At 46.0% G+C, this 19,311-nt stretch overlaps 2 protein-coding genes across 3 annotated transcripts; one reads left to right on the forward strand and one right to left on the reverse strand.

Annotated features, from left to right (window-relative positions):
* Positions 1-10,326: 10,326 nt before the first annotated feature.
* Positions 10,327-17,072, reverse strand: LOC120699591 (histone deacetylase 6-like). Its single transcript, XM_039983592.1, has 4 exons — positions 16,895-17,072; positions 16,580-16,797; positions 11,534-11,659; positions 10,327-10,808 (listed from the first exon to the last, which is right to left on the reverse strand). The coding sequence occupies exons 1-4, from the start codon at positions 16,934-16,936 to the stop codon at positions 10,628-10,630; spliced, it is 567 nt and encodes a 188-aa protein (XP_039839526.1). The 5' UTR covers positions 16,937-17,072; the 3' UTR covers positions 10,327-10,627.
* A 113-nt stretch (positions 17,073-17,185) lies between these two features.
* On the forward strand, positions 17,186-19,311 carry LOC120699592 (40S ribosomal protein S29). 2 transcript variants are annotated; one of them, XR_005685507.1, is made up of 4 exons: positions 17,186-17,341; positions 17,826-17,925; positions 18,932-19,058; positions 19,100-19,311. XR_005685507.1 is itself a non-coding variant. In XM_039983593.1 (3 exons), the coding sequence occupies exons 1-3, from the start codon at positions 17,280-17,282 to the stop codon at positions 18,938-18,940; spliced, it is 171 nt and encodes a 56-aa protein (XP_039839527.1). In that variant the 5' UTR covers positions 17,186-17,279; the 3' UTR covers positions 18,941-19,309. The 2 variants fall into 2 exon arrangements, 1 of the variants encoding a protein (XP_039839527.1); XM_039983593.1 differs by having other exon boundaries at positions 18,932-19,309.

A 19,311-nucleotide genomic window follows, 5' to 3' on the forward strand; every position in this document is an offset into this window, starting at 1 on the left:
CAACAAAATCATGGTCTCGTCAATTAGTTCGTGGGGTAGCTATCATTCCACTAGCGATATAAAATGACCTATTTTCTGTAGAAAAGTTTTTTAAAATGTTTGGATGAGCTTAAGTTAAAAGGAAAACAGAAAATGATGTTGCAGAAAGCCTTCTAAAAAGGTAAGCGGATGGACATGCGTGATGATGTTTTCTTGGATTACAAGGCCTGGGGGGGGGGGGAGCCTTCTAAAAATGATGCTGCAGAAAGCCTTTTAAGAATCGATGTCATCTTGGTGATACTGTAGAAGTCTGAATAACTAATTGTAAATTGAACAAATTCTTCTACTGTTGCTCTCTGTATTTTTCAAATCTGGATTCTTCATATTAAATACGTTGACTGCGAGAGGGCACAATATATTGCTGAAAAATTGAGTTGCTTAATTAGCGACTGCGATGCTTCTCGGCATGTTCTTCGATCGTGGCTAGGCTCTCCTCCACAAAAGTCACGATTCGCTGCTTTCAAAGATATCTAAAACAACAACAGGAAAACAAGGACTGACTTGCATATATATGAACACATTTAGAAGCCCAGGCGTGTTCATATGGTAAGCCGTCCAGATCGAGTATCCCCACCAAGCTGGCATGTGTCATGTGTGTACTACTACTACACCTATAAGAGGTGTGTATATGATTGTGTCATGCCATCACATCAGCACATAAGATGCCATGCCATGGTCTACCTTGTGTGCTTGGCACAACAAAACAAATTCTCTAGATCTACCTACCTCAGTCCTAACCCATCTCCTTCACTTACAAATAGTAGTTGAGATTGCACATGGGCCCATGCATGTGTGATGTCTTTGGTCTCACATTCATGAGCATTTGAAATCCTGAGAGAGCCAATTATGCTTCTCATTCATATGATTGGAAGATCAAATGTGTAAGTATGCATGTGAATTTTTAGATATCTCTTTCAGAATTCCATGTGAGGGGCACAACGGAAATGATTGCTAAAAGTTATGTACTGATTAATTAGATGCTTGAATTAATTTTCGTTTTCACTTACGTAAGGAGACCAAAGTGTTCTTGTGTATGTATAATGATTTTTCCTCGTTAATGTATACGGGGCCATAGTAGCAAGGTGCAGATCAAACAAGCCCCGAAGCAGATTGCAGCTTTGCATCTTCTGTGAATTTTTGTCTTGAAGGCACATGAAAGTACCAAAAGTTTTCCTGTTGATGAGCACAACACTTGAAATAACCTAGGACTTGGTTAGTTCGATAAATCTGTCTTGCTTCCAAACATTTATATTTTTGAACTTAATCCAAACATTTTATATGCCAAATGATTTCTAGGACCATATGCATATATATTACAGATGATCAACACTACCGCAATACATTTCACAAACCTCAAAGTAGGACAAGTCCTTGCATCTTTGCTTCTAATAATTTAAGCGTACTCTTTTAATAATTCAGGAACATATGCTGAGTCTACATCTTATTTCGTCTAATTTAGAATTTTCTATAAATGTATATAATAATTTTTTTTAACTTCAGATGTAACCACTTCTTCAACTTGAGCATACTGTATCCATGGATTCCAACAAGATTGTTCGATCAAGTTTATCATTTTTTTTGTAAGGACACACCGCGATATAAGATAAACTCCGAGCAAGAAGCTTGAGATAGCTAGAGATAAACCAGACAAGAATGCTGGTTACTTAGTTTTGAGCAATACGTCAAACAAGCTGCAGGTAGTAGAGGTACATATTCCTCCACTAAAAGTAAAAAAAGAATGTTGGGATGGTTCCAAGTGAAACACATGGGGAAGTTAAGCCACTTGATGCTGTAAGGAGAATCTTTCTCTTGGAAGCTCCAGCCACTTGATCATGTTCGCCTCAGATGAGGCCCCCCAGACAGTGGAGCACGCCTTGCCGGGTTGAGGAGGCACAGGCACATCGCCTCATCCATGCAACGCGTGCTGGGGGTCCTGCTGCAATGGATTGCAAGCACCATCATTGGTCACTCCAGTGTGTATACATCATCCACCTAATCCCATCCTGATGTTCCCATATCCGTAGAAACCAACATATCCATGGAAACTATACAAACTTCAATCTGGGCCACCGAATCAATATCCAAGTTTAATTTTGAACTAATTAGCTTGTCATAAACGTCATATTAAAGAACGGAGGGGGTATTATCTTTCTCTTCCTGTTGAATTTCATGATGAGTCCACTCCAACTTGCTTAGCAATTAACACTAAAGGGGTTTGTAGTGGGTGTTCTTTTTTTTCCTGCCAATTGAAGACAAATTACAATACCACAAGGTTGATACGTACTCGTTGGCTTTCTGCTTTGATTATTTAAAAACATGTATCAAAAAGTCCATTTAAGAAGATGAATTCACTTGGGTCCCAAGGACTAGAAAATAAGAGTAAAATGCACTGGGTCCTTAAACTAGTTGACCTGTTCAGTTTAGGTCCATGAACTTCGAAAGTGCATTTTTAGGTCCACGATCTATTCAAGTGTGTCAATTGATGTCCAAAACGCCTCTGTCAGCGTTGACCGCCTACGTGGACCGCCACGTTGGATCTAACGTGGACAACATATTTGCACATTGACCCTCCCGAGCCGAGCCTTCCTCAATTCTCCCCCGTCCTTTCATCTCCTTCTCTGCTCCCGCACTGTGCGGCCGCCGCAGCCCCGTTGCTCGGCTCCTGCCTGGCCGCCGCGCGTGCCTCACCGGCTCCCCACAGCACCGGCATCCTGCTGAGCGCGAACCACCTCCGGCAGATCCCCGCGCAGCGCGCGGCGCTCGCGCAGGAGAGCAGCACGTGGCGTGCGCGCGGGAGGTAGAGCAGGGCCTGGGGCCCAGTGGGGCGCGCGGGCCAGGAAGCACGCGAGGGGAGGCCCAGCAGCGGCGCGCAGGGCATGGAGGAGCAGGAGCGGTTCATGGCGGCACGTGCCTGCAGTAGGGGAGCGGCGCGCGCAAGGAGCTAGGGAGGCGTGCGCGAATCCAGGCGGGCCAGCGCGGGATCGGCGGCACGCGGGAGGCCGGTGCAGGTTCGCGGGCTTGTGGGGGCGCGCCTCTAGGCAGCGGCAGCACAGAGCAGCGGCTCCGGCTGCTCTTCCATTGCCGCCGCCACGAGCTCCTTCTCTGAGGCCGACCACCGCCGATTTGTCCTCTCCGGTGAGCCATTCGTCGATTCCACCTACCCACTGCTCCTCCTCCCTCCCCGCCCGCATGCGCCTGCCGCTGCCTCGCCGCCGCCTCGCCGCCGCCTCGCCGCCGCCGCGTCGTCCCCTACGCTCCCGCTCGCCCTCGCACGCGGTGAACCCCGCCATAGCGATGCACGGCTCCGGCCGCCGCCGCCATGGCCCCGCGCGAGCTGCAGGGGGCGGCGACGGATGGAGCAGGGGATGGGGTGGAGCCGGCGCAGGGGAGGAGAGGAGGGAGGGGCCGCCGCAGCTCCATCTCCCCAGCGCCGCAGCTCCGTCCGCCCATGGAGCTCCGCGAGGGCCACGGAGGGCTGCGCCAAGCTCCGTCCACCCATGGAGCTCCGCGGCGGGCCTCGCGGGGCTGCGCTGGGCCGGCGGGGGCCAGGCACGGCGGCCTCCTTCCCCCTCCCCTGCGCCGCCTCCCTCCCGAGCTCCGGCGGTGGCCCTCTGCTCCCCATCCTCCTCCGTGCGCGGGCGCGGGGCGGCGACCCTCCCCTGCTCCCTCGGCGGCGAGCGCAGACGGCGGAGCGCGGCGGGGAGGAGAGGGGGTGATTTGCATATATGCCCTGCTCTCGCAACAGGCCCAGTCCACGTTAGATCCGACGTGGCGGTCCACGTAGGCGGTCAACACTGGTCAGAGACGTTTTGGACCTCAATTGACACACTTAAATAGATCGTGGACCTAAAAATACACTTTCGAAGTTCATGGACTTAAACAGAACATGTCAACTAGTTTAAAGACCCTCAGTGTATTTTACTCAGAAAATAAATTCCAAAAAAAACTCTTGACGTCATCCGGTGGAAACTACCGACCCGAGTTAGTGGAATGAACTGCTCATGCTGCTCATCCCATCCACAAAGCACTAAGAAATATGGCCGGCAGAGGGGAGAATTGTGCGTGCACGTCGCATAAAAAAGTTTGGTCAAAAAAGACGGCCTCAGTTTGCTGCAAAGGATCGGAGGCTTCCAAAGCTTAGGGTTCCAGAAGCAACATTGCTAGCACCTAGCTAGCTTTGTTATCCATCTATCCGTGAAGTCATCCTGACGATCTACAGTTGCTGCTGTCTGTGCAGTGCTGTCGCGTTTTGAATCATTCTCGTCCCTTTAATTTTGGCTGCATTAATTTTTCTCAGTGCCTCCAATACATTGTGCAGTATTCTCAGTGCCTCCAATACATTGTGCAGTATCGTGATCGATCAAAAGAAAAGGGTTGGGGGATGCACTGTAGCTATCATGGTTCATGACTCATCTCTCATATATCTGCACTTTTTTTGTTCTGGTACGACCATTTTGTTTTCCTGCTAGCTGGTCCCGTGCGTACTCAATTATGTTGGGGCTAAGTCTTGGGCCTTTTGCATTGGAACATATGGATTCCTCGATTGCTATACAAGCAAGAAAAATCCTTCACATCCATCCAAGAGTCGTACTAAGGACCTAGAAATTAAAAAAAACTTTATTTTGAGTTTGAAAGCAGGGGTGGATTTAGCGGTGAGTGCAGAGGGCCACAAATAATGGAGGCCCCACTTGAGCCCCCCTCTATTTTTGATGAGGAAGGGGAGGAAGAAGAAAGGGAGAGGAAGAAGAAAATCAGCCCTCTTTAATTCATTCCTGGGTCTGTCACTGCCCACTGCCCCACTTCATACTCCCCCTCGCACTTCCCGTCGGTCGTAGCTAGGAAGGGTGATGGTTTGGTTTCCATATGCACGCGATACAGAGATATTGGTGTGGGTCAAAGTACTGATGTGGGTCGGCATCACAGTTACCGTGCTAGTTGGATGCTGCTGCTGGTGGTGGTGCTGGTGATGACACCACTGCAGGGAGGTAGATGCAGAGATCGGCGGCGCAGAGGACACGATGGGAGCCCCAGCGACCAGCAGTACGGAGGGGCTCGTCGTGTTGGGCCGCGTGGAGAACGCAGGGGGGCGACCGACGGCATGGAGGGGCTCGTCAAGCTGGGCAAGCTGGCGACCGGCGGCGCGAAGGACATGGTGGGGCCCCGGCGACCCACGGTTCAGAGGAGTTCATTGAGTTGGGCCGGCCGCGACTACCAGCGATGCGGAGGATGCAGTGTGTGTGTGGGGGAGGGGGGGGGGGTCGAAGTTGTCAAGGAAGTGATCGTTGAGGAGGCAACACCCGACAGTTTGGAGGAGGAGGAGGAGGAGGAGGAGGAGGTGGTGGTAGATGAGCAGGAGGATGCATTTCCCGAGATCGAGAATGTCCCCGTTGACCCCTAGGGCGGAGATGGACCCGTACGATCACTGGTGGATGGAGGATCTGGGGGCCGGACTAGAGGAGCTGTGGGCCGGACTGGAGGAGCGGTGATTCTCTCAACAATTTTTTTTGTAAGATCCGGAGTTGTCTTTCACACAGATACGGCTCCAGCGGTGGGTCTAGTGGGGTTCAAGCCCCCCCCCCCCTCAATTTTTGAGGAGAAAGGAGTAGGAAGAGGAAAATCAGCCCTTCTTAATCTATTCCTGGATCCGCCGTTGTTTGAAAGGTTAGTAATCCTTCCATTTTATAGGAGCTAATTAGTTTGTCCTAAATATTTTGTATTTAAAATTGAATAAACTAATTATTAGCTTGCTTGTCCTAGACGTCATGTGAGATTAAGTTTCCAATCTAACTTATATGTATGCTAAGAAGCATGTAGAAGAACATCTGTTGTCTGTTGATGTGAAGGTGTGCGTGCATCAAGCACTCTTCGTCTTTTAGAAAAAAAGAGAAGTTACAAAATAAGAAAAGATAAAAAATATAGATTAAGCTGAGACAAAAGTGCTGCATTTCACTTGTCTCTTTTAGTTTCTTCGTATGTTGTTAAGATCAGACAGCAATAATGATACTTGTAGAAGAATAACTGAATGAGAAGGGATGATATTAGTGCCTCTCGATGCTCCATTAGAAATTAAACTAATGAATAAGCATTATCTTTGTAGCCACTATGTGGCCAGGAAGCACCTGGTCACTACCTTATTTATTGAATTTAGTCGAAGAGCTTGAGAGATCGTTTACTTATTTAATTTTGGCGAAGTGCTTGAGGCAAGATCTACAACTATATGAGTTGACAACTTTTAAATTTGAAGTTATTTATATGCCTAAATAATAGCCAAAAGGAAAAGGAAAACTATCTTATTAAACCGTCAATAAATGGTAAAGTGGGAAGATAATAAGAAAGCACCGTTTGAAAGGTAGCCCATGGGTTCATATCCCCGGACTAGTGACTTGCACCTTTTACGGGCCGTTACACTAATAGTTTTGAGGTAGACTTTTATGTTATTTGTGATTTTTCAATGTGCATATGGAAATATTTAGAATATCTATCCTCCAAATATAGTTCTAGCCTCTAATTGTCTAAGATACCAGTTCCAGAAGCCATTTTATCTTTATGATGAAAGAATCACTGTTACCTTTAATGATTCTAAAACCATATGATGATCTTTGAACCACCTTAAATGATCATTTCATCCCACTGTACCCTATCCCCAGCCTAGAAACTCCAATGGAACATGAGGTGGAACAGAAGGAAGAAGGAAGAAGAGGAAAAAGAGGTGAATGTAGAGGAGGAAAGAGAGGAGACCCCCCCCCCCCTATTGTTCAAGCATGGATCCGCCCCTACTTTTGTATGGTAGTATATATTCTTGCCCGTGTGGCTCTTTGAAGGTAGAGGCTTCCTGCTTCAAGTCCATAGATCACATACAATCTATATGTGTGATGTCAAGTTGTCAACTCTTCCCCTTACTCTCCATCAGTCGCTCCATACACTAAGAGTTGCCCTTCATCTAAGGCTATTGCGCTGACATCATGACTAGTACCATACACACTTGAGCCAGGGGCGGAGCTAGCTGAAAAATTTAGGTGGGGCAGGCCGGCAGGGGGCCGCCAGCGGGGCGCGGCAGGGGGCCGCCGGTGGGGCGCGAGTCCACGACGCCGCTCCGCACGCCCGCCCGCCGCCGCGCCCTCTGCTCCGCCATGGCCTCGCGCGACCTCCACGCGGGGCATGTCGGGGCGCCGCTGCAGCTCCCGCCCCGGCTAGGGAGGAGGGAGGAGGAGGGGCGCGCGCGGCGTGGATCCGCGCGAGGAGCCTTCCGCCGCAGCGAGAAGTGTCGCGCCCGCGTGGATCCGCGGGAGGAGGGAGGACGACTGTCAGGAGCCTTCCGCCGCCGTGAGGCCCGTCGCCGCCGGGGGGCCCGCCGCCCCGGTCCACTCCGCCGCGAGGCCCGCCGCCACCGGTCCGCGCTTAGGCGGATTGGATCCCCGCCGCGACGTGGTGCGCAGCTCCTCCTTCCTGGCTCTGCTGCCTGCGGCTGCTCCCCATCACCTCGTGCGCGCGCTCCTCTTCTTCCTCCCCGAGTCGCGGACGGGCAGGCGGGTTCCGGCGGCTAGCTGGGGCATATGCCCCACCCTGCGTGATGGGTGGCTCCGCCACTGACTTGAGCACAAGATTCTGTGGTACTACAGTGATTATTTGGGGATCAACTTTCAACAGCCAGAGGCGTCATATCCAATTTATGAGAAATCATCTCTGATACATTTACACTCCCCTGCAACCTCCATCAGAGATGATAATACTTTGTTAAGTTCCATTGATCACCAACCCCACAACTAGAGTTGCCATTTAGTATCATTGCAGTCGTTAACCTTCAACATACGTGGGAACATGAGTCATTGATGATCTTGCAAGTTTTTTGGGAGTGCTATCATTCCGGTTCTAATGTTGGTTCTGTGAAGTTGTGGGTTGCTGTGTTATTGTTTTTTTTTCTGTACATAAAATTAAATTTGCTCCTTCATCCAATAAAACCGGCAGCCTTGTGTTAAATTCCCTAAAAAGAAATTCGTGTTTTAAGTAGAGCTAGTCTTGATGGCTAAGGTAGATATTGGTTAGTTGCATAACTCCTATAATTTTTTGAATAAGACGAGTGGTCAAACTTGAGGTAAAAAAAAGTCAAATGACCTATAATTTGAAACGGGATTAGTATAGATTACAAGAACATAAGCATTGGTCAAATATCTAGAAACCACACGGACATTGACACGTAGATAGGGAGTAGGATGAGGTCCCTTTCCAACTTGGCATGTTTGAGTATGGCACGTATGGTCCCAAAGCGCCTGCTGGGAAGAGACTGCACAGATGTATGGTTGCAGCTGCAGCTGATAGCTTCTGAGTCTCGCATGATGCAATCACATTGCATTAGATCTCATCATCTGAGTGCTCGAAAAGGGCAACCTTTTTTGTTTCTCCAAACTCCAAAGCAAATCAAGATAGCCGGAAAACCTTTTCCTCGGCCTAAAAATGACACTCGAACATGTTCCCTTCTGCATAATTGGCGGAAATATTATGCAGTTCAACATCACTCACTGGCAATCTGGCATGATGCCAACACCTGTACGACCCAACACGGCACAGTTCCAGAAATGCGCGACACGCATGCATCCATGATAGGAACTATGGCACTAACAACAAAAGGCAGGTCTTAATCCTCACGAACATATGAAACTCAAAAAGTCACCAAAAGGGTGACCTTAATTCAAATGAACACACAACTCAAAAGTCACTGCAATTTCAAAACTCTATTGACCGTTCAAGTTCTTATCAGATGGCACAAAAACAACAGAAAGAAAGCATCTCGATATTAACCGTCCAAATTATGATCAGAAGGTGCCCATGACGGAAGGCGCGCCCATCTCGATACCTGTTCAACTGAAAGTCAGAGGATCTGATTCCACTGATATTGACATTCACCAGTTAATTTTAGTCCTCGGTGCATAATGGTAGCATTTGCTGTTCTCCTGACATGGACACCTGACCAAACAATCGAGGCCTTTGGTAAGTGCCCCAAGCAATCCCTCCCGACCTTTTTTTCCTCAACAGTGACGAAAAACCAATGCAATACCAACTACTGAATGCACACTTGTCCTAACTGATCAAACTAGTACGCAGCATCTCGGCAACTGTATGTGCAGCAGATGCTTAATCTAGTCCTATCATGCATATTACAGAATGCTTAATCTAGTCATATCATGCATATTACAGAAACATATCTCACCAGACAAAGTGAACAGTAAGTGGTGCCTTTATGAGATACATGTCATTTGAGGAGTGTCACTATTCAACAACTACCATGATCAGATGAGGTGAGAACTTCAAAGGTAGGGCACGAAAAGAAAGGCACCAAAGTTATTTGTTATGCGATACTTGAAAACTAAATAGGTTTGAAACTTTCTTACATCCCAGTTCAGGTTTTTGCAATGATGTAAAATCTGAAATGGAAATGCATGTCGTCCAAAAATATTGTATCTAGCAAATGCTTAGAAGTGACAGAAAACTGTGACACAATATTTCATTTTCTGTGTAACATTCAAATCAACCTTTTTCAAAAAGGCAATCATAATATATGGAACTAGGATGTTTCCTCACTATGGATAGCAGGGACACAAACATAGAGTACTGTCGTATTAATATGTTTAGTTTATCCAAATGGTCTGTCAACCGTTTGGATTTGGAGCCAAAAAGTCAGTAATATTTGAGATTACATAACATAAAATGATTATTGATGAGAATAGTGATCAAACAAGCACTAGCTAGAAAAAGACATGGTAATGCTGGATTTAGCAATAACGATGCATCTAATGCTAGTACTTAAGGAAAATGCTACTGCTACTTAAGGGAAATGCCATCCCATGACCATCCACGGATCCACGCCAAGCGCGCAAGTGACAATGAAAGAACAGATATTTTTTTTACATCTGATCTGATTGGACAGACAGAATTAGGCAAGTGGCAAATTGATATCACTATCATCCCAGGGAGTTATCAGATGGCATCAGTATCTATCAGTCATTCTGCATAAAAAAGGTCATGCAGCAACTTTCATTTCGGTATTTATCCTCCCAGAAGCTGATGCCACTTTTAACAGTTGTTACCGATTTTTCAGATGCAAAGAGTTTGAGATGGTTATCGCAAAGTGCCCTAGTTGGCCTTCTCCTGGGACGGTTCCCTGAAGTGCAATGGATATTACAGAACTACTTACACAACTACATCATAGCCTAAAGTTTAATGACACATAACTAAACTTTCATGTTTTTTAGCGGATAAGATAACATTAGTCACCACTCACCAAACCAAAGATATTCGAAGTTGAATACTTTTCTAGATGTCTATATCAAAGTAATTATAATACCTTTATCATCTTCAAAGGTACAGACTTTTACACCTGTTGTTTGCTTCATGTTCACCACAACAAACTACGTCACAATAACTATCTAAGGAAGCTCCGAGTAGTTAAAATGTTGTAACCAAAAGTAACAGGGCAGATGAATTATATTGCACCGAAGCTTAACAAGTACTAGGTTAGTAGACAACTGCCAACTGTCTGTCTGAATCTGATTGAAGCACCGTGAAAAGAAATTCAGTAGCAGAATATCGAGAACTAGGGCCCTGATGACAAACTTCTATTTTCACTGGAGCTCAACTCCAGGACTTCAAGTGATCGAAAAGGTGGATGTTCTCCAAACTTCAATAGATGTGCAATTTCATAGACTGGACGCAGTTCTAAGATTGCTTGAACATCTAGGTATGAGTCACATCCGAAACACCAAACTGACAGATCACTGCAAAACATTATATACACAATGCTAAGATCGTATGGTGTGCACAAGTTAAAGAACTAGACATGGAAGCACACAAGTCATGGCTAGACTGCTAGATACATAAGACGAGAGAAAAGTGGCATACGACAGGACGACAGGTAGTTCAGAAACTTTATAAAAGAAATATAAGGTTTTCTAAGAGTGACCATGATTTTCAATATCTTTTTCGTGACTTAATTTCCTTTTTGTTCGGGGTTTAAAAAGTCATGCTTTTGACCAATAATTCAGTTACCCAGCAAGTTCAGAGCTTTCCTTTGGATCAATTATTTCAATGTTTATTTGCCTAAGGTAAGTAGCTCATCAGAAAGTGGATCAACTGATCATCTATTTCAATGAGTGATTGCGTGAAACAATTAATCATAAAACCACAAAAAGCTGCATTTAGTATTGCAATGGTTTTAAAAAGCATATAGATAGAAGATGGTCCAGTGAGGTTAGTGGTTCAATGGTCACTGGCCTGACTTGTTCACATGTCGAACTGGTATAGATATATTGAGATAACATTATTTCTTCTAAGAAATCATGTATGTGGGGTATCAAATACTAAAGGGTTTATTCAGACTTAACGGTGGGCAAAGCCTAAGATCATGCATAATCATGAAATTGGGATGAAATAGTGTTGTGTTGAACCAAGGAATATTATTTGCAATAAAAGCAAGTTAATCGAAGCAAGCTTAGCAAATTACCTGAAGCTCAAAGCAAGACAGTGACCTTTTTCTTGATAATGGCACAACATATGTTTGTTAATAAAACGACTGCACAGCACATCTTTGCAGATCAAGCATAGCCAGTTTTCAGCAGGGTGATGACATCTGCATGGAAATAACCCCTCATGAGAAAAAAAATTCAGACATGAATATTCTGCAGAACTTTGTATTCAACAATTATATAAATCTCTCAAGCCACTTGGTGTGCATCCACTCAATGAAATTAAATGAAGATGACATCTTTGAGTTTCCACAAAAATGATATGTAACTACAGATATTTCCATTCATAACAACAACAACAACAACATAGCCTTTTTTCCTAAGCAAGTTGGGGTAGGTTAGAGATGAAACCCGAAAGAAATAAGTTCAAGGTTCAGGCACATTGATAGCTAGTCTCCAAGTGCTCCTATCCAAAGCTATCTCTTTAGAAATATTCCAATCCTTAAGGTCTCTCTTAACCGACTCATCCCACGTCAGTTTAGGTCTGCCTCTACCCTTCTTTACATTATCGACCCGCTCAAGAACCCCATTACGCACCGGCGCCTCAGGAGGCCTTCGTTGGACATGTCCAAACCATCTCAGCCGATGCTGGGTAAGTTTCTCCTCAATTGGTGCCACCCCGACTCTATCCCGAATAACTTCGTTCCGGACTCTATCCCTCCTTGTGTGCCCGCAAAACCACCGCAACATCCGCATCTCTGCTACACTCAGTTGCTGGACATGTCGCCTTTGTGTAGGCCAACATTCAGCACCATATAACATCGCCGGACGAATTGCTGTCCTATAAAATTTCCCTTTTACCTTTTGTGGCACCCTCTTATCACAAAGGATGCCAGAAACTTGCCGCCATTTCAACCAGCCAGCTAAAATTCTATGCCTAACATCTTCATCAATGTCGCCATCCTTTTGTAGCACCGATCCTAAATACCGAAAAGTATCCTTCTGGACCACCACTTGCCCATCTAGACTAACGTCTCCCCCCTCATGCCTAGTCGCGCTGAAATCGCACATCATGTACTCGGTCTTGGTCCTACTAAGTCTGAACCCTTTCGACTCTAACGTGCGTCTCCACAGCTCTAACTTCCTATTAACCCCTGCCCTACTCTCGTCAACTAGCACATCATCAGCAAAGAGCATACACCAAGGGATCTCACCTTGTATATCCCTTGTGACCTCATCCATCACTAAAGCAAATAAATAAGGGCTCAATGCTGACCCCTGGTGTAGGCCTATGTTAATAGGAAAGTCAGTGGTGTTGCCATCACATGTCCGGACAAATGTCGTCGCATCCTTGTACATATCCTTAATGAGGGTAATGTACTTAGTTGGGGCTTTGTGCTTCTCCAAGGCCCACCACATGACATTTCTCGGTACTTTGTCATATGCCTTCTCAAGGTCAATGAAGACCATGTGCAAGTCCTTCTTCTGCTCCCTATATCTCTTCATCAATTGTCGTATCAAGAAAATCGCCTCCATGGTTGACCTTCCAGGCATGAACCCAAATTGGTTTTGGGTCACATTTGTCACTCTTCTTAGGCGATGCTCGATAACCCTCTCCCAAAGCTTCATCGTATGACTCATCAGCTTAATCCCACGGTAGTTAGTACAACTTTGAACATCGCCCTTATTTTTGAAGATAGGTACTAATATACTTCTCCTCCATTCTTCCGGCATCTTGTTTGACCGAAAAATGAGATTAAAAAGCTTAGTTAACCATACTATTACTCTATCTCATAGGCATCTCCACACCTCAATGGGGATACCATCAGGGCCCATCGCTTTACCTTCCTTCATCCTCTTCAAAGCCTCCCCGATCTCTACCTCCTGAATTCTCCTCACAAAACGTCTGTTGGTGTCGTTAAAAGAGTCATCTAACTCAAGGGTAGGGCCCTCACTCTCCCCATTAAACAACTTGTCGAAGTACTCTCTCCATCTATCCATGATCTCCTCATCCTTCACTAACAGTCGATCTGTCCCATAGTTAATGCATTTGATTTGGTTGATGTCCCTTGTCTTCCGCTCGCGGATCCTAGCCATCCTATAAATGTCCTTCTCCCCTTCTTTCGTGCCTAGCCGCTGATACAGGTCATCATACGCCTTACCCTTTACTACACTCACAGCTCGCTTTGCAACCCTCTTCGCTAATTTATAGCCCTCGATGTTGGCTGCACTCTTGTCAAGGTGGAGGCGCCTGAAACACTCCTTCTCCTTAATAGCCCTTTGCACCTCGTCGTTCCACCACCGGGTGTCTTTCCCCTCCTGTTTGCCTCCCCTACTCACGCCAAACACCTCTGAGGCCACCTTCCGAACACATGTTGCCATCTTTAGCCACATGTCATCTGCGTCTTCTCCTTCTTCCCAAGGCCCCTCCCCTAGCATCCTTACCTTAAACGCTTGTGCCGCTTCCCCTCTAAGCTTCCACCACTTTGTTCTCGCAATCTTGGCACGTTTGTCCCCGTAGACACGTACCCGAAGACGAAAGTCCGCCACCACAAGCTTGTGTTGAGGGACAACACACTCCCCAGGTATCACCTTACAATCTAAGCAATCACGTCTATCCTCCCTCCTAGCAAGGATAAAGTCAATCTGGCTCGAGTGTTGTCCATTACGAAACGTCACAAGATGGGATTCCCTCTTCTTAAACACGGTATTCGCTATCAACAAGTCGTAGGATAACGCGAAGTTCAACACATCCTCCCCCTCTTGACTCCTGCTACCATACCCAAAACCCCCGTGCACTCGCTCGAACGCTACATTAGTCGCACCCACATGGCCGTTGAGATCTCATCCTATGAAGAATTTCTCGCTGGTAGGCACGGTACTAACCATGCTATCTAGATCTTCCCAGAACTGCATCTTAGTGCTCTCACTAAGACCTACATGAGGGGCATAGGCACTGATCACATTCAAAACCGAATCTCCAACTACCAACCGGATTAGGATAATTCGGTCGCCTTGCCTTCTAACCTCTACGACTCCATCCTTAAGGCTCCTATCAATCAGGATGCCTACACCATTCCTACCCGGAGTTGCTCCCGTGTACCAAAGCTTGAAGCCAGTATCCTCAACCTCCTTCGCCTTCTGGCCCTTCCATTTAGTCTCCTGTACGCATAGAATATTTACACGTCTCCTAATTGCTGCATCAACTAGCTCTCGCAACTTACCCGTTAGGGACCCTACGTTCCAGCTACCTATAAGAATCCTAGTTGGCTAGGCTAGCTTCCTTACCCTTCGCACCCGTCGAGGGAAGTGCGAAGACACTTACTCATTTTTCACTACACCCGGGCGTAGATGTAGCGCGCCATTCAGGTGACGACCTGACCATTGCTCACTTATCATCGTACCCAGGTCACGATACGACACGCCCTTGGGGGGATGACGACCCGGCCCTTGCCCATTTATCACCACACCCGGGTTCCGATGTAGCGCGTCGCTAAGAGGGTTACGCCCCAACGAGTTTCTTGTGGGTTTCAAATCCATTAGAGTGGCTATTTTTTATACTGGTTTACCAAAACCTAACGCAACCCTCCTCCTTTAATCGGGCTTGGGACCGGCTATGCTGAGACGACTCAGGAGAGAGAGAGTCTTCCAGTCAGCATAGACGGAGTTAGATATTTCCATTCATAACCATGGAAAATTTCATGGGCCAACTTTCAGTACAGGAAAATGTTGACACTAAATGTTACTGCCTTTATGTACCAACTCATCTCAGTGGAGTTAGGGTATCTACACGCATAGATGTACTTTCACATAAAATAGTCCGGAAGAAGTCAACACAACGTCTGACAGCAAAATGTTTACAGTGCATCAAAACAACTTAAAACATCTTAAGGTGAAATGGCACTAGCTTCCATCTCGTTTATAGAAAAGTTAGATAGCATGTCTACATGGGTATGCATTTTTTTTCATGCCATCCAAGCCGCACAACATATCACTAGTATAATATAGTGATGAGCGGCTGCATCAGTGCATCACCAATCTCATTAGATATTTCAGCACTTCATTAAGGACAAATAAGGAATAACGTTAAGGTAGATGCCATTTCAATCAAATTTTAGTAATGGAAAATAAGAGAATTATCTTCAAAATCAATGAACTTAACCATCTCGAGTGTCTTGGATGTTATTTCAAATTGGAAAGATTGTTAGAAAATAATGGGATCAAAGACATTTTTTTTTTGCAGAGACAAAGAGATGGTGTACATATAGTGCCAACTAGTAGAAAGAAAAAATTCTTCAACTGGAACTCAGATAAAGGAAGGAAAAATCCAGGACAATAATAATTTATTAAGTTCAAGAAAAAATTAGCAGTTTTTATCTACAAGCATACAACAATATTTCCATCTGTCACTGGAATAAATGCTCAAAGGGTTATATGCACTTATATCGTGCTCTACAGGTATGCAAGTTATGTCAACTTGACAAGAATTCTTAGGCGAAACAAGGGGGGACAATATGAGCCTTCTCCCGCAACCTTCTTGATAGTCCTGGATCATTCAAGCTTTGCTTATTAATAGGAATCGAAACTAGGCATTACTTTCAGTGAGCAGGGTCACTTTAATCCCATCCCACCTTCTTAAGTTCTTAGTGACACAAAGTCCAGTCCATTCCGGGGAAAGGCAGCAACTAAATGCAGACTCCCTTGCTGAAAGCATTGCGAGAGCTACGCAGTAGAAGCTAAGCCTCGTCCCGCAATTCTCAGACCAGTGCAACCAACACCAGTCTGAGCAGTGGGCAGTTAACGGCTGCCCCCAGGTAGGTTCAGCAGGCAGCTAGCTATTTCTCCGGGACATTATTCAGCTACGCTTTGTTGCAATTGATGGCCTAATACGTTTTTTGTCCAACCAATGAAACAATGGACAGTTCCTGATTCCTGAATCAGTAATCACCTTGCTGTCAGCAAGTAAACAAACATTGCTCCTCCGCTTGGTAAAACAATCATCTCACCGTTGTTCACGAAAATTGAACTGTGGGGATTCCAAACGATCCCGCAGAGAATTCGAGCAGGAGGGAGGTGATCCAAACCTGGAGCACGGGGAGTCCGGCGGGGGCACGCCCTCGAGGTCGGCCGCACCAGCGGGCGGCATGGTGCCGAGGTGCGGGCAGCTGGTCCGCGCCTCCACCCACCCCGCCGCCGCACCGTAGAGGTCGCCCAGATCCACTTCCCCCTCCACCACCGCAACCCCCTCCTCCCGGTGGCTCTCGCCGGCACCGCCGGCGCCGTCCTCCTCCTTCTCCTTCCCCTGCCACGGAACGCACGCACGCCACCTGAGGTAAGAGAGAGGGAAAAGGCAGAAGCAGCAGTGGATGGGGCGACGGCTTTAGGTTTCAAGCTCGCACCTTTCGGGACGACGACGAGTCCTCACCGGCGGCGGAGGACATGGTCGGAGCGGCGAGTCACGGCGGCGGCGGCGGAGGAGGAGGAAAAGAGAGGAGACGACGAATCGACCAGCGGAGTCGTCGTCGCGCTCGTGCCAGAGCTTGGACTAAAACTCGCGCAGACCAGCGGCCCAACAAGCCCATGGGCCCAATTCCAGGCCCGGTGGACCTACGGGCCGCTCGGCCCAATAGGGCCCGCTAGTGGACTAGGGTTTACCGCGCATGCTATATAAACCTACGCCCTCCCGCCCGCCGCCGCCACTCGACGCACCAACTCTCTCTCTCTCTCTCTCACTTCCTCAGGAGCGCTAGGGTTTTCCTGCGGCGGCGGCGGAGGAAGGCGGCGATGGGGCACTCCAACGTGTGGAACTCGCACCCCAAGAACTACGGGCCCGGATCCCGCGTCTGGTGCGTACGCCCGCTCCCGTTCTTCACCTCCCGCGCATGGCGGCTGCAGCTCTAGGGTGTGGATATTGGAGAGGTCTTTTTGGGCGATTGGTGATTTGTTGGTTTCTGCGGCAATTGGTGCTAGATTTGATGTGATTGGAGCTAGTAGTAAACCTATTACATGTGGAGGCACTTTGATAGGATTGCTAGTTAAATTGATCGGTGTATTATGCTAGCCTGCTCGTATATGGATCGCTTTCGGAGATGGTTTTCTTGTCTGGGGATTTATTTTACGATGTACTGATGCAACGAAGCCGGTTTCTTGCAACGGTTGTGTTACGGAACTAGTCTTTGCGCAGGAGTTGAAACCATAGGCTGCTTAGGCTAGGCTTGGAACTATTATTTTGGAGAATGCGAGTGGTGATGTGCAAGTTCTTTTGTAGAATTTATGTAAGTGACGTGTTACAAAATGGTTGTACTAACCCAAGTTTGATTGCTTTGGCAGCCGGGTCTGCGCCAACCCTCATGGACTGATCAGGAAGTACGGGCTGATGTGCTGCAGGCAGTGCTTCCGCAGCAACGCCAAGGACATTGGCTTCATCAAGGTATGCCAAAACTGACGTGATAATGATGCTCACCTGTATTGTGTATTGGATGTTTGGATTGATATACTGGATAATCTGCTCGGATATTTGATTTTGTTTGCATAATACGGGTCAGGCTTAGTTTTAGTGTATAATAATCTCTGATGCATCACAGCATTAGTAGTGTTGTCTTTTTTCTATGAATCAATGGTGTTGATGATCTAAAAAAATTAGTACTTGCTGCAAGTAAAATTATTACTCCCTCCGTTCCAAATTATAAGTCATTTTAAGAATCTTGGAGAGTCAAACCATCTCAAAGTTTGACCAAAATTATACAGAGAAGTTATAGATTTATGACATCAAATAGGTGCACTATGAAAATATAGCTAACAAAGAATCTAATGATACTTAATTGGTATCATAAATGTTATTATCTTGTCATATAAATTTGGTCAAACTTGAAAAACTGTGACTCTCCAAGATTCTTGGAATGACTTATAATTTGGAACGGAGGGAGTATATGATATATCAGTAAGATTATTATATGATGTTTCGACAGCTTGTTTACCTTGTATGCAGTTATATATTTCTGTACGAGTGTCATATGGTTTTGATTTCAAGTAAAATTATTATATGACATACCAGTAAGATTATTATATGGTGTTTGGACAGCTTGTTTACCATGTATGCAGTTATATTAGATCTTTGGTAATTTGATGATGTTGGTTCTATTTGTGTTCTTGCTAGCTTGTTTTATACACTTTACAATCTGGCCATTTCTTTTTATTTAGGCCATTTGATAGTTTGTTGTATTGTCCCCTCTCCTGTGCAATTATTCTTGCTCTATCAAGGTGGCTATAAATCTCATGTTTTTAGAAAATCCTGTTTATGCTACAAATATGCTACTACTAAAGTTTCTTAGGATTGGCAATATACATATATGCTACTAATAATTTTTCTTAGGATTGGCAATATGTTTGTATTATCACTTGGTAACTCATGAATTGCTGTTCTATTTTTTGTGCAGTACCGCTGAAGTCAGCTGTGGGCTATGAGAATGCCATCTTCGGGTATGACATGGACCATGTTTTAGAAGCGAGGCGATAATTTAAATTCCAGTAATTTAGATGTTTTGTTCAGAACTCTGCAAGTGAAGTCTGTTGCCTGTGTTTTTGATGGAGAACTTGGCCATGTCGGTCATGTTTGAATCATGAGTTACCTGCATATGTGCAGAATTTGAGCTACCTTGTTTGATAACCATCTTATCTTTGTCTAGTTGAGCATCAAGTGGATGGTTATTGTTGAACTTGCGATATTTAACATGCCATAAAGACCCATTTGTGGTGCCTTTGGATTGATATTGGAATATTGAACATGTGATCAAGATGCAAATTTGGACGGATCTTA

Source organism: Panicum virgatum, chromosome 3K (genome assembly GCF_016808335.1).
Source record: "Panicum virgatum strain AP13 chromosome 3K, P.virgatum_v5, whole genome shotgun sequence".
NCBI classification, from domain to species: Eukaryota; Viridiplantae; Streptophyta; class Magnoliopsida; order Poales; family Poaceae; genus Panicum; species Panicum virgatum.

What these genes read in the sequence shown, in the direction of transcription:
- LOC120699592 (XM_039983593.1), top strand. Translation starts at nt 17,280, where the DNA reads ATGGGGCACTCCAACGTGTGGAACTCGCACCCCAAGAACTACGGGCCC. An exon ending in GGGCCCGGATCCCGCGTCTG is followed by an intron (nt 17,342 to 17,825) that starts GTGCGTACGCCC and finishes TTGCTTTGGCAG; the next exon opens with CCGGGTCTGCGCCAACCCTC.
- LOC120699591 (XM_039983592.1), bottom strand. Translation starts at nt 16,936, where the DNA reads ATGTCCTCCGCCGCCGGTGAGGACTCGTCGTCGTCCCGAAAG. An exon ending in ACTCGTCGTCGTCCCGAAAG is followed by an intron (nt 16,798 to 16,894) that starts GTGCGAGCTTGA and finishes GTTCCGTGGCAG; the next exon opens with GGGAAGGAGAAGGAGGAGGA. An exon ending in TGTCTTGCTTTGAGCTTCAG is followed by an intron (nt 10,809 to 11,533) that starts GTAATTTGCTAA and finishes AATGTTTTGCAG; the next exon opens with TGATCTGTCAGTTTGGTGTT.